Source organism: Crinia signifera, unplaced genomic scaffold (assembly GCF_055691185.1).
Source record: "Crinia signifera unplaced genomic scaffold, ASM5569118v1 HAP2_SCAFFOLD_498, whole genome shotgun sequence".
Classification (NCBI taxonomy): Eukaryota; Metazoa; Chordata; class Amphibia; order Anura; family Myobatrachidae; genus Crinia; species Crinia signifera.
Window position 1 is genome coordinate 8,195 of NW_028142391.1, and position 13,509 is coordinate 21,703.

Genomic DNA, 13,509 nt, shown 5'->3' on the forward strand with positions numbered 1-13,509 from the left:
CTTTATATGCAAGTAGAAGTGTTTTATATTGAATACGGTAATATACAGGCAACCAATGGAGGGACTGGCAGAGCGGATCAGCAGACGATGAGTGTATTGCTAGGAGGATCAGCCTAGCAGCAGCATTTAGAATGGATTGCAGTGGTGAGAGTCTGTTCTTGGGAAGACCAGTTAGGAGACTATTGCAATAATCAATGCGGGATATAATGAGTGCACGGATAAGAGATTTAGTAGTGTCTTGTGTGAGATACGGTCGTATTTTGGATATGTTTTTTAGATGCATGTAACATGATTTGGAGACAGATTGAATGTGGGGAAGAAAGGACAGTTCAGAGTCGAGGATGACCCCTAAGCAACGAGCTTGTGGGGTAGGGTAGAATTTGTCCTTCCAAAGATCTATAGACAAGGCATCAGAAGCCACATGGGAAGGATAGGGGGGGGGGGGGGGGGAAGCATCTTACCCAGTTGCCATTTTGGGGAGCACATGGTCTCCATCATCCAGATAGGCAGCGCCGGCTCCAGCATAGCAATGGCCATATTGGCGAAACAGATGGACCCTAAAACAGAGAGGAATACGTTACTTTGATCCTAAGGTCACTTACTGACATTGCACCTCTTACTGACATATAGCACCTCACATACTACCCCAGAATCCAGACATGGCTCCCAGCACAAGCAGCACAAAGAGCAAGAGGCCCCGCAGATCATCTCACCAGCAGCATATCACTTCCGTCCCTCACAGCCTGGCCTGCTGCCCCCTTACTGGCTCATCCTCCCACCACTCAGCTGCTTCCCTAGTCCACAAGGTGCAGTCACTGAAGGACTTACCTGAGGGATACAAGAGATGCTTCATGGGTCCTAAATGTGGGAATGTGGCAACATGGTAGTATTGGCACCTGGGGCCTTATTCAGACGGTTCACTAGGCTGCATATATTCCCAGCCTAGCGAAAAGGTAAAAGCCAGCCCGCCGAACACCAGCCCTCCTTGCCAGAGCCGGCCCTAGGGATAGTCAAACTAGGCAAATGCCTTGGGACGGCTAATTAGCAAGTAGCAGCAGTTGATTGAGGCTCCGGTATACCTGGCCGCCTCATGCTGCTTGCCTGGCCGAACGGAAGCAGCAAGTAGCAGCAGTTGATTGGTGCACCGATATACCTGGCCGCCTCATGCTGCTTGCCTGGCCGAACGGAAGCAGCAGGTAGCAGCAGTTGATTGGGGCACCGGTATACCTGGCCGCCTCATGCTGCTTGCCTGGCCGAACGGAAGCAGCAGGTAGCAGCAGTTGATTGAGGCTCCGGTATATCTGGCCGCCTCATGCTGCTTGCGTGGCCGAACGGAAGCAGCAGGTAGCAGCGGTTGATTGGGGCACCGGAACACCTGGCCGCCTCATGCTGCTTGCTTGGCCGAACGGAAGCAGCAGGTAGCAGCAGTTGATTGGGGCACCGGTATACCTGGCCGCCTCATGCTGCTTGCATGGCCGAACGGAAGCAGCAGGTAGCAGCGGTTGATTGGAGCACCAGTATACCTGACCGCCTCATGCTGCTTGCCTGGCCGAAGGAAGCAGCAGGAAGCAGCGGTTGATTGGGGCACCGGTATTCCTGGCCGCCTCATGCTGCTTGCCTGGCCGAACGGAAGCAGCAGGTAGCAGCGTTGGATTGGGGCACCGGAACACCTGGCTGCCTCATGCTGCTTGCTTGTCCGAACGGAAGCAGCAGGTAGCAGCGGTTGATTGGGGCACCGGAACACCTGGCTGCCTCATGCTGCTTGCTTGGCCGAACGGAAGCAGCAGGTAGTAGCGGTTGATTAGGCACCGGTATACCTGGCCACCTCATGCTGCTTGCCTGGCCGAACGGAAGCAGAAGGTAGCTGCAATCTGGAAGCCAGTGAGCCAGCGACTTCTGCTAGGTGCCAGAGGTTAGTGCTGGGAGTGGGCAGGAAATTGGGTGCATAGTTCCCATCATGTTATGCACCCCCGCCGTCAGCAGGCAATGGGGCAGATGTATTAAGCCCTAACAAGAGATAAATGCAAGTGTGATAAGGAGAGATAAACGTCCAGCCAATCAGCTCCTTACTGACTTTTTTCAAACACAGGCTGTAACATGGCAGTTAGCAGGTGATTGGCAGCGTTAGGCTGCGGGAAGGGAGCCTTAGGCTGCGGGAAGGGAGCCTTCGGCTGCGGGAAGGGAGAGTTAGGCTGCGGGAAGGGAGCATTAGACTGCTGGAAGGGAGCCTTCGGCTGCGGGAAGGGAGAGTTAGGCTGCGGGAAGGGAGCGTTAGGCTGCAGGAAGGGAGCCTTCGGCTGCGGGAAGGGAGCCTTCGGCTGCGGGAAGGGAGAGTTAGGCTGCGGGAAGGGAGCCTTCAGGCTGCGGGAAAGGAGAGTTAGGCTGCGGGAAGGGAGCATTAGGCTGCTGGAAGGGAGCCTTCGGCTTCGGGAAGGGAGAGTTAGGCTGCGGGAAGGGAGCGTTAGGCTGCAGGAAGGGAGCCTTCGGCTGCGGGAAGGGAGCCTTAGGCTGCGGGAAGGGAGCCTTAGGCTGCGGGAAGGGAGCCTTCGGCTGCGGGAGAGGAGCCTTCGGCTGCGGGAAGGGAGCCTTAGGCTGCTGGAAGTGAGCCTTCAGCTGCGGGAAGGGAGAGTTAGGCTGCGGGAAGGGAGCCTTAGGCTGCGGGAAGGGAGCCTTAGGCTGCGGGAAGGGAGCCTTCGGCTGCGGGAAGAGAGCCTTAGGCTGCAGGAAGTGAGCCTTCGGCTGCGGGAAGGGAGAGTTAGGCTGCGGGAAGGGAGCCTTCGGCTGCGGGAAAGGAGAGTTAGGCTGCGGGAAGGGAGCATTAGGCTGCTGGAAGGGAGAGTTAGGCTGCTGGAAGGGAGAGTTAGGCTGCGGGAAGGGAGCATTAGGCTGCTGGAAGGGAGCCTTCGGCTGCGGGAAGGGAGAGTTAGGCTGCGGGAAGGGAGCGTTAGGCTGCGGGAAGTGAGCCTTCGGCTGCGGAAAGGGAGCCTTAGGCTGCGGGAAGGGAGCCTTAGGCTGCGGGAAGGGAGCCTTCGGCTGTGGGAAGGGAGCCTTCGGCTGCGTGAAGGGAGCCTTCGGCTGCGGGAAGGGAGCCTTAGGCTGCAGGAAGTGAGCCTTCGGCTGCGGGAAGGGAGAGTTAGGCTGCGGGAAGGGAGCCTTCGGCTGCGGGAAAGGAGCCTTAGGCTGCGGGAAGGGAGCCTTAGGCTGCGGGAAGGGAGCCTTCGGCTGCGGAAAGGGAGCCTTAGGCTGCAGGAAGTGAGCCTTCGGCTGCGGGAAGGGAGAGTTAGGCTGCGGGAAGGGAGCCTTCAGCTGCCGGAAAGGAGAGTTAGGCTGCGGGAAGGGAGCATTAGGATGCTGGAAGGGAGAGTTAGGCTGCGGGAAGGGAGCATTAGGCTGCAGGAAGTGAGCCTTCGGCTGCGGGAAGGGAGAGTTAGGCTGCGGGAAGGGAGCCTTCGGCTGCGGGAAAGGAGCCTTAGGCTTCGGGAAGGGAGCCTTAGGCTGCGTGAAGGGAGCCTTCGGCTGCGGGAAGGGAGCCTTAGGCTGCAGGAAGTGAGCCTTCGGCTGCGGGAAGGGAGAGTTAGGCTGCGGGAAGGGAGCCTTCGGCTGCGGGAAAGGAGCCTTAGGCTGCGGGAAGGGAGCCTTAGGCTGCGGGAAGGGAGCCTTCGGCTGCGGGAAGGGAGCCTTAGGCTGCAGGAAGTGAGCCTTCGGCTGCGGGAAGGGAGAAACTGTGGAAGTCTAGGTACACACACGCCATTTTTGTGATAGTATGGCCGCCATTTTGGTTCGCAGAGTTGCGCAAATAAAGTTCCATACCCGAGTATGTGTGACAATGTGGACCAGAAGAGTAGACATACTATCACACATAAATTCATAATAACACACTTACACGAAAGGAAATATAGTTAAAAGGTTTAGAACGCCACACATAGCTTAGTTAGCCCTGCACACAGCTGTCTGTATCGTGTTTAGTACCGTTCCGCTCAGCTCATCATGCAAAGTATTCCGGTCATTGCGAATATTTCGCAATGTACACTGTCCGATAGTTATGGACTAAATCCATATTCCAGAGACAGTTTCTGTTGTAAGTAGTTAACAAAGGAAACTAGCTCAAACCGGTTCTTATCCTTGCTGACGCCGAAACCACCAAACAAAGGACTCTTAAAGTTCACTCCCCTGCACCTGGTCAGACCAGGTACAGCGTCTAACCTCCAATTGCAGTGGACCGGACATATGATCTCTGGCCAACGAGAATGGCCTTTGACCTCCCCCTTCTGACCCTATAAGATAGGCGACACAGAGCAGCCAGGGTCTTTTTCGGCACAACTACTTTCCCTGGACCTTCCTACCGGACTATCGCTCATTCCTGAACGATAGTGAGCTCTGACCGGACTGCTTTTCACATACTAGATGACCACGGTAAACGGTTGCATTTATCACGGTATTTATCCTTGTAGTTATTGTTGGCTCATTGTGTCTTGTATTTGTATTCTTTCCCCTTAGCAGAGAGTGTTTAGTATTCATTGTTATTGTATTGTATCACTTGTTATACCTGTTTATTCTTAATTCTGTAACCCCCTTTTGTCCATTAGGGACTTTAATACAATCTCTTTATGGAGTTCTAACCTCCTTATTTCTATTTCGTGGTCGTGTCTAGTTATTCGCATAATAGCGATAAGGTACATTAAGGACTCTGTCCTTACATTGCGGACTCTGTCCTTTAAGGTATATTCTCACAATTGGAGACAAGTCCTGCGAAAGGATCTCTTATTAAGGTATCGGTTCTTGGTGTATAACATACAATAGACTGTACGCTGCGCTGCGCTACGTTTTGTTCGCACGCAGTTAGGTATAAAGGGTAAGCAGGTTACGGACACATTACGTAACCTGCGCTTTCCACTTATTGTATCTCTGGTCATAGTTTAATCACCATTAACAATTGGGGGCACGTCCGTCCGCTCCACATTCCAGAACTCAGTACCAGGCGTGCGACCCGACCTATACCAGCAAAAGGGTGGAAGTATTATCCATTGCTGGATAGGCCAGGTCCGCGGCGGTGCGGGGTTCGGGAAGTGCTAGCGCTGAACCCGGAGTACAATAGGTGAAAGCCACGTGTTTTAAAGTATATCATACCTAAGTGTTTAGTAAACTGTACTTCTGCCTGCCACAAGTAGTTTAACGGGGTATAGTGTCTTGGGTTGCTTGTTTATTACAGTATATGTACCACGTGCGATAAGGTTCGCACACGTGGAATCTGTGTTTATTATAGTACATAGAGGATCCCCTCTGTGCAAAAACTATAATTGTTTATTGTTAGCTACCGCAAAAACAGGGACTCCGCCACGTGGCGACAAGTCCTGGGCCTTTTTGCAGTAACGTAAAGCGTCTATTGTGTATTACGCAAGGTGCGCGCGCACGTGCCCACATCGGGAAAGTTTCGCATCTTTGTACGTGGTTTACGGATTAAGTGCGGGATTTATTTCGCATCTTGATACGTAACTCTCGGACAGAGTTAAGGGATTTATTCCACATTTAGGCGCAATTACTGCGTATATCGAAACCCGAGCGCAACCTTGCAAATACACTATAGAACACGTGGGTGGCCGATTCATCGGCGGCCTGTGAACAAGCGCACGTACACACGTGGCTGTTCATTGGTACTGCACACGCAGCACACATAGGAAGAAGTGAACAGTATTTAAACCACTAGCTTTATTTAAACAGTATAGTAATATACTGCGAATGAAGCGGTGATTAAGAAAAGAAAATAAGGTTTTCTTTTTGTTCATTTTCTCATAAGCAAGCAACTCAAGCATTATTTTAATAGATTCCTATAAGGGATTTATACCTGCATAAGAATCTAGTGAAAAGCTACCAGCCTGGGAAAATTTTCTGTACAGAAATATTTCACAAATTAGCATAAGACCAAGGTGTAACTAGCGCCCAGTGTGAAAAATAACTGAGGCGAACGGGTGTGTGACGGCACGACTCAGCGCAGTGTAGTCCAGTGTAGGACAGTCCAGTTAGGACCGGGTTCACGTGACGACGTGCCCATAGGAACTGCCCCTTCAGTGGAATTAATTCCGCTAGGAGGGTACAAGAAGATATATCGGAACGCACTTGTTTCCGATTAGCTACTTTAGAAATCCGATTTTTGGGGGTATAGGAAAGCAAGTTTGTTATACCCTGGAAAAATTGTGCCGCATCAAGCAAGTTGGCTAGAAGTTCGCTGCTAGTTGAGAGCTTGGTGATTGAGTATCATACCTCGCATTGTGGGCTCTTCGCTTGATTGCGTCGAAGTGTCGCTGTGTGGAGAAGTGAGTGTTTGGGGAGCTCTCAGATAATTAATAACCCACCGATTATCTATTAAGCTGTGAACGTTTATTCCTGTAACTATGGGTAATAACGGGTCACGCTGTGATAACGTGCAGGATAGGGAGGAAGCAAGCCGGCCAAGAGGATCGGCTGCTTTTATTATGTGCAAGAAGCACGGTGAACTCGCAGTTGTTTACCAAAATAAATGGAGAAAAATGACACAAGGCAGCAAGTTAGAATTTCCCAGTGTTGGTAGCTTCGATCCAGAAATCTTATCGGCAGTAAAAGATGAAATATGCCTACTCTCCAGTCGTAAGGAGAGAGTGAAGCATATAGATATTCTTAAATTGTGGCAGAAGGAAGGACAGGAACAATGGGGAATCAAAGGTCTGGCAATACCGGACACAATCAGCCACAATAAAAATGCAACCGTTGCCGCAATAGAATCAGCTCCCCCACCCCCATATGTGCCGAAGGGGTTAATGTCTCATAAGAAAGACCTAAGTAATAATGCAACAGTTACTAACTTGTATCCTGTTTTATCCCCTTATAAGGAAACCCGAGAGGAAAACGAGCAGCTGTTGGCACTGGCCGTCTCCCATGCACTTAATATGCTTGAGGGTAAAGCTCAACCCACTGCTGGGGCTCCAGCACAGGAGGAGGAGGCAGCTGGTGCCAACGGCATAGAAGTGGACTCAGGTAAGGATGCACTACACAGCACAGACACAGACGACTCCCAAGCAGGTCCCAGTAATGCAGAGGTGGTACAAACATACCCTGTACGCACACTGGAGGTTCCCTATGGTAAGGCAGACAGAGAGGGTGTGATACCTACCAGAAAGATGACCATGCTAAACCCATGGACACGGGTAGAGCTGCGGTCCATCATTACAGATTTCCCTGATCCTAGGAAAAATCTGGCTCTGTGCCGGAAATTTGTAAGGGATCTGGGAAACTCTGATGAGCCCACCAACAAGGATTGGAGAATCATGTTGAGGGCCTGTCTCCCCACTCACATTGACATCCTGAAATTCATTCAGGATAGTGGATTGAAAGTGGACAAGGAGATAAATGATGACATCAACCAGGAAAATATACGCCAAATCAACTTACAGTTGGGAGTGTATTTTCCTGCAGCAGTGGAATATAGCAAGATATTCACTATCAAACAAAAAGATGGTGAAGTAGCTAGCGAATATTTCAACCGGAGTTTGATGGCGGTATCAAAATACACTGGTGTCTATAAACCTAAGGACGACCCCCACTTGAGGGAGCTGATTGTGTCTGTGCTGGTGGAAGGGCTTAACGAAAACCTGAGAGCCAGAGTCCAAACTTCCTTTCCAAATTGGCGTGGAATGACAGTAGACGCCCTACGGGAATCTGCTGTGGACCACGACCGCAACATTAAGAAGCACAGGGAACTGCAAACTGACAAACTGATGATGGTTAGCATCCAAGCCCTTACTAATGCCCCAAACAAAGCTGCCTACCAACGAAACACCAGGGACACAGGTAGAAAGCCAATTATCTGTTACAACTGCAATAGGAAAGGTCATTACTCAGCTCATTGTAGGTCAGGAAACCCCAGGAGTTATCAAGACACATAAGCGAGAATGGGAATCTCACAAAGGTGAGACACGGAGATACCCAGCCCCTAGACAATGGGAGGAGACAGACAGGTCACGCAACATGCCTCCTCCCCATCTGATGACTGACACTGTGCTGAGGGCAACCCAGGTCAGACAATAGGAAGCAGGTCATACCTGCATCCTACAACCAGTTAGACTAATTCAATACCTTAGGGAGGAGCCTCAGATATGGGTAAGTGGAATAGTTTAAATATAAAGTTTTTTGTACCTAACCCGTTAACAACATTCCCTCCTGGTCTAGGTTGTGTCAAGCAATTAGTAGCAGCAATTGGGGTAACAGGAAAAATACAGCATTACCCACTGACGAAACCAGCAGATGTTACAAGCGGGCCTCTGCATACCAAACACTCTTTTCTGTTGGCTGCAGCGGCCCGACTAACCTCCTGGGTAGAGATTTACTATGTAAAATGGGATGTGTCATCTATTGCACCCCTGATGGGGTATTTCTGGACACTCCTAGAAATCTTACACAAGAAGTGCAAGATATGCTGGACAGTCCTCAGAGGCTAATGTTGTATTCCACTGTTATAGAGTCAAATCCATCTAAGGTAGCTAAAAACTACAGCACAAATACCGAGTTCCCTTTGAACTAAAGATGGGAAGGACACAGGATCAATGGCAACCATAGCTTCAATAGAAACCCTGTTAAAAACAGAAAGTATAGCGCCCCAAAGTACAGCTTCACCATTCGAAACCTGAGGTTGAGCTGGGAAAATACCCAGTGAAATAACAAGGTTCCCAAAAGAGAACTTTTAGCTAAATACCCCTAGACACAGCCCATAGTCACAACCACACTGGGAAACAGAAAGAAAGGGAGGGCTTAAGAAGCAGAACAGGAGTTGAAAAGGGTAAGAACCAAATAGTTGAGAGCCAATTCCCCCATAGTGCTAAATCCTGGCGTCCTCAAAAATAAAAGAAAAATGTTTCTGTTGAAAATAAATGTACACATTACTGTCATTAATATCTTCTACCCTTTTTTTTTGAGTTTTTCTCTCTCTCTTTTTCCAATTTTTTCTCCTTCCCCTACCCTTCTGTTCCAGAGACCCACAAATCATAGAAAAACAGTTCGAAGAATCTGTCGCACCCCCAGCAGAGAAATACCATTGTGAATATGCGGTACCCTGTAAAGCAAGTAGTCACAATATAGATATTTTTCAGTAAATTTTGAACAAAGTCCCAATAACTGTAAGCATTACTCCTAATGTTACCCAGGGCAACCACAGCCACCATCTTGTGAAAAGCAGTCCAAGTAATACACAAAGCATTTCCCTTCTACAAAGAATGAAAAGGGTTGTAAAACGCATTTACATATAAATAGGTGCAATCACAATACCCATGTCTTCACAGACAGATGTGGACAATAAAGAAGGAGAAACAGGCCTGATTACAGCTTTTTGCCATGGGTAAAACTGACACAAGAGACCATGTGATTTAGAGTATTAGACCTGCTGAGGGGGCGACAGATATAGTGACGTAAGAAACCTGGTGATGCCAGCCTGACCAATGTCGTACTGCAGTGTACAATTAAAACCCTATTACTTAAGCACTTCATATTTGTCTACACAGTGTAGTTGCCATAGCACTACTGGTAAACAAAACTGAGAATGTGGTGTTGGGGTGTGTTCTAACTGTTTATGCTCCTCGTATAGTCTGGACACTCCTAAAATTCTGCCAAAACATGTGAAAAATATTCATCAGCCAAGTTCACTAAATGGGAACTTGCATTGATGTTACCATGAAAAATGGGTAATATTGTAAACCCAGCAACACTCTTACCAGGTGTGCCCACTAAGGCACAAAGGGTGGAGTGGTGCTGAGGTTGCTGGAATAGTGGAATTTAGTGGGAGCCGAGATGAATATGATTGCATGACATGTTTGAATCAGACCTTTGCAGCATGCCCCCAAAGGGTGGTAACAACCCATTGGAAGAGGTAATTCATTTTTGTTTTTTTTTTCTCGTTCTTTCCACAACACCGAGAGGGAAAATTGTACACTGGCTATACTGTAATAGATGGAAAAGGCATAGTAGAGGCTGAACCCATTGGACATCTCACTCAGCAGCAGCAGTCTCATTAATAGTACTGCGAACTGAGAGAAAAAAAAAAAACAGTCAATATTCATGCCGACTCCAAGTATGTTTGTTGGGGTAATACAAAAGATCTTAGGCCCTATGGCGCCTCAGATGTTCTGTTTCAGTAGCTGGCACTCCAGTGGCGCAAGCGTTGTAAGTTTAAAAGATTCTTGACAATCATACAGCTGCCGGACAGAGTGGCTGTTATCAAGTGTAAAAACCACATCCTCAATGAGGATTCAGTGTCACTTGATAATGAACATGCTGGCAAGGCAGCTGGGTGAGCCATGCGCTCTGCGGATAATGTTTGTGTTCCCCCTATAAATGTCAGTATATTCACATAGTAATACAAGATTTGTGTCCCCTGCAGGAGAAGCAGTCTGGAAGCCGAAGGGATGTGGACAGGAATAGAAAGATGGACAAGGAAAACCAGTGACTCTGAGAACATGCCAAACTGTCAGGACAGAGATAGCCCATGGCCTGACTTGTCTTGACAGGGAAGGTATGTGGAAAAAAATTAGTCCGAAATTACTGGTGTGGCCACAGACAGGTAAGACGACAGAATCATGCCTTACTTGTCTGGAGGAAAGAAACTGCAACGGCTGTTCCCACAGAGCCATCTCCACATCCCTCCTCCAGCAGGATCCTCTGCAGGTAATACAAAAATTGGCTTTGCACAGTCCACTCTAGAATCATTATAGTTATTTATTTATTATTAGTTTTTTATGTATATATATATGTAGGTGTTGACGTTTGTGTGTATAGATATGGCAGCCCAGAAGCACCCTTGAGTATGCAAATATATATATAAAAGGTTTAAGTCATGTGTGAACCTTTAGGGACTGATGGTACACCCCATAAAACTCCTTTTGTAATAGTAGAATCACTCTCAGAACCCCACCAAAATTTGTCCCCATCGAAACATTGCTTGGCGGGCAGCTACAGGTTATGGTAATCCCACAAGAAGATCCTAGACCACAAATGCAAGTGATGTATCCACACCTGGAAAACTGCAGCAAAAGGACTTTGTTGACACCTGTTGTGAACTGTCATAACCATGAACCAGGAGATGTTGTTGTTGTTTCCCCTGCTTTGCCATATACAGGTTGCTTGATAGACCTTTGGAAAGAACCACCCCAAAATCTTGTTGACCAGCACTACCTCAATAACAAAGTCGCAGAGAGAGAGATTCGGGTACGTTCGTCCTACTGCCAAAGGAACTGAAAACCAGAAGGTCCTTACACTCGAGGGCGAAAGAAAGAAATCGCTAAGAGGCACCATTTCGGGAGGACTGGAGAGCAGCTAAGGTCAAGCAACCTGTACAAGCTACAAAAGGGACTGTGACACACCCCACTGGTAACAGGTTGAAAGGATCACTAACAAAATTTTTCCTTTCTCAGTTTTCTCTACTGTTGTGGGTCCTATTCTTGTCTTTCCCCCCCCCACTATCCGTTCTCATTTTCCAAATCAAGGATACCGCCGCCGCCCTGCTGCCAGGCATTGGACGGACGATACAGAGTTCTGAGAGTGTGTTACCCATCCCAGCTTAGGTCAAGGTAGAATCTATAAACTTGACACCTTACCCAGGACCGGATGTTTTAATACCATCATACTTAAAAGCATATCAAAAAGAGAGACAACAAAGAGTTCAAGAGTCTGTTGTCACAAACAATACCTACCAAAGGATGCCATATCTGAAGAACGTGTATATGTTGTAACCACCCCTGTTTTTATTTTTATCCCAAAAATTGTACATTATCCTTCGTGACCCTGAGTAGATTGTTCGATAAATGCGGCCCATCGTTTATCCATGATCCTGGATCGGCCGAGAGCAGATGGTTTACTCCCCTTATATGTTTATTTCATGTATCCCAATTTCTCTGTTAGGATTATGAATTTCTGTCTTGTCGTGTGAAATATTTTGTAATGTAACAGTTTTATATTTACTGTTAAAGGGTGGACTGTGGAAGTCTAGGTACACACACGCCATTTTTGTGATAGTATGGCCGCCATTTTGGTTCGCAGAGTTGCGCAAATAAAGTTCCATACCCGAGTATGTGTGACAATGTGGACCAGAAGAGTAGACATACTATCACACATAAATTCATAATAACACACTTACACGAAAGGAAATATAGTTAAAAGGTTTAGAACGCCACACATAGCTTAGTTAGCCCTGCACACAGCTGTCTGTATCGTGTTTAGTACCGTTCCGCTCAGCTCATCATGCAAAGTATTCCGGTCATTGCGAATATTTCGCAATGTACACTGTCCGATAGTTATGGACTAAATCCATATTCCAGAGACAGTTTCTGTTGTAAGTAGTTAACAAAGGAAACTAGCTCAAACCGGTTCTTATCCTTGCTGACGCCGAAACCACCAAACAAAGGACTCTTAAAGTTCACTCCCCTGCACCTGGTCAGACCAGGTACAGCGTCTAACCTCCAATTGCAGTGGACCGGACATATGATCTCTGGCCAACGAGAATGGCCTTTGACCTCCCCCTTCTGACCCTATAAGATAGGCGACACAGAGCAGCCAGGGTCTTTTTCGGCACAACTACTTTCCCTGGACCTTCCTACCGGACTATCGCTCATTCCTGAACGATAGTGAGCTCTGACCGGACTGCTTTTCACATACTAGATGACCACGGTAAACGGTTGCATTTATCACGGTATTTATCCTTGTAGTTATTGTTGGCTCATTGTGTCTTGTATTTGTATTCTTTCCCCTTAGCAGAGAGTGTTTAGTATTCATTGTTATTGTATTGTATCACTTGTTATACCTGTTTATTCTTAATTCTGTAACCCCCTTTTGTCCATTAGGGACTTTAATACAATCTCTTTATGGAGTTCTAACCTCCTTATTTCTATTTCGTGGTCGTGTCTAGTTATTCGCATAATAGCGATAAGGTACATTAAGGACTCTGTCCTTACATTGCGGACTCTGTCCTTTAAGGTATATTCTCACAATTGGAGACAAGTCCTGCGAAAGGATCTCTTATTAAGGTATCGGTTCTTGGTGTATAACATACAATAGACTGTACGCTGCGCTGCGCTACGTTTTGTTCGCACGCAGTTAGGTATAAAGGGTAAGCAGGTTACGGACACATTACGTAACCTGCGCTTTCCACTTATTGTATCTCTGGTCATAGTTTAATCACCATTAACAGTTAGGCTGCGGGAAGGGAGCCTTCAGCTGCTGGAAAGGAGAGTTAGGCTGCGGGAAGGGAGCATTAGGCTGCTGGAAGGGAGAGTTAGGCTGCGGGAAGGGAGCATTAGGCTGCGGGAAGTGAGCCTTCGGCTGCGGGAAGGGAGCCTTAGGCTGCGGGAAGGGAGCCTTAGGCTGCGGGAAGGGAGCCTTCGGCTGCGGGAAGGGAGCCTTAGGCTGCAGGAAGTGAGCCTTCGGCTGCGGGAAGGGAGAGTTAGGCTGCGGGAAGGGAGCGTTAGGCTGCGGGAAGGGAGCCTTAGGCTGCGGGAA

General features: G+C 48.1%; 1 protein-coding gene across 1 annotated transcript in view; it reads right to left on the reverse strand.

Annotated features, from left to right (window-relative positions):
- Window positions 1-461: 461 nt before the first annotated feature.
- LOC146055579 (synaptic vesicular amine transporter-like) overlaps window positions 462-13,509 on the reverse strand; it is a gene marked incomplete at its 3' end in the record, with an annotated part of 60,974 nt that continues 47,926 nt past the window's right edge. Inside the window, exon 7 of the mRNA XM_083168299.1 lies at window positions 462-557. Coding sequence (XP_083024425.1) covers window positions 462-557 — 96 coding nt within the window. The remainder of the gene's footprint in view (window positions 558-13,509) is intronic.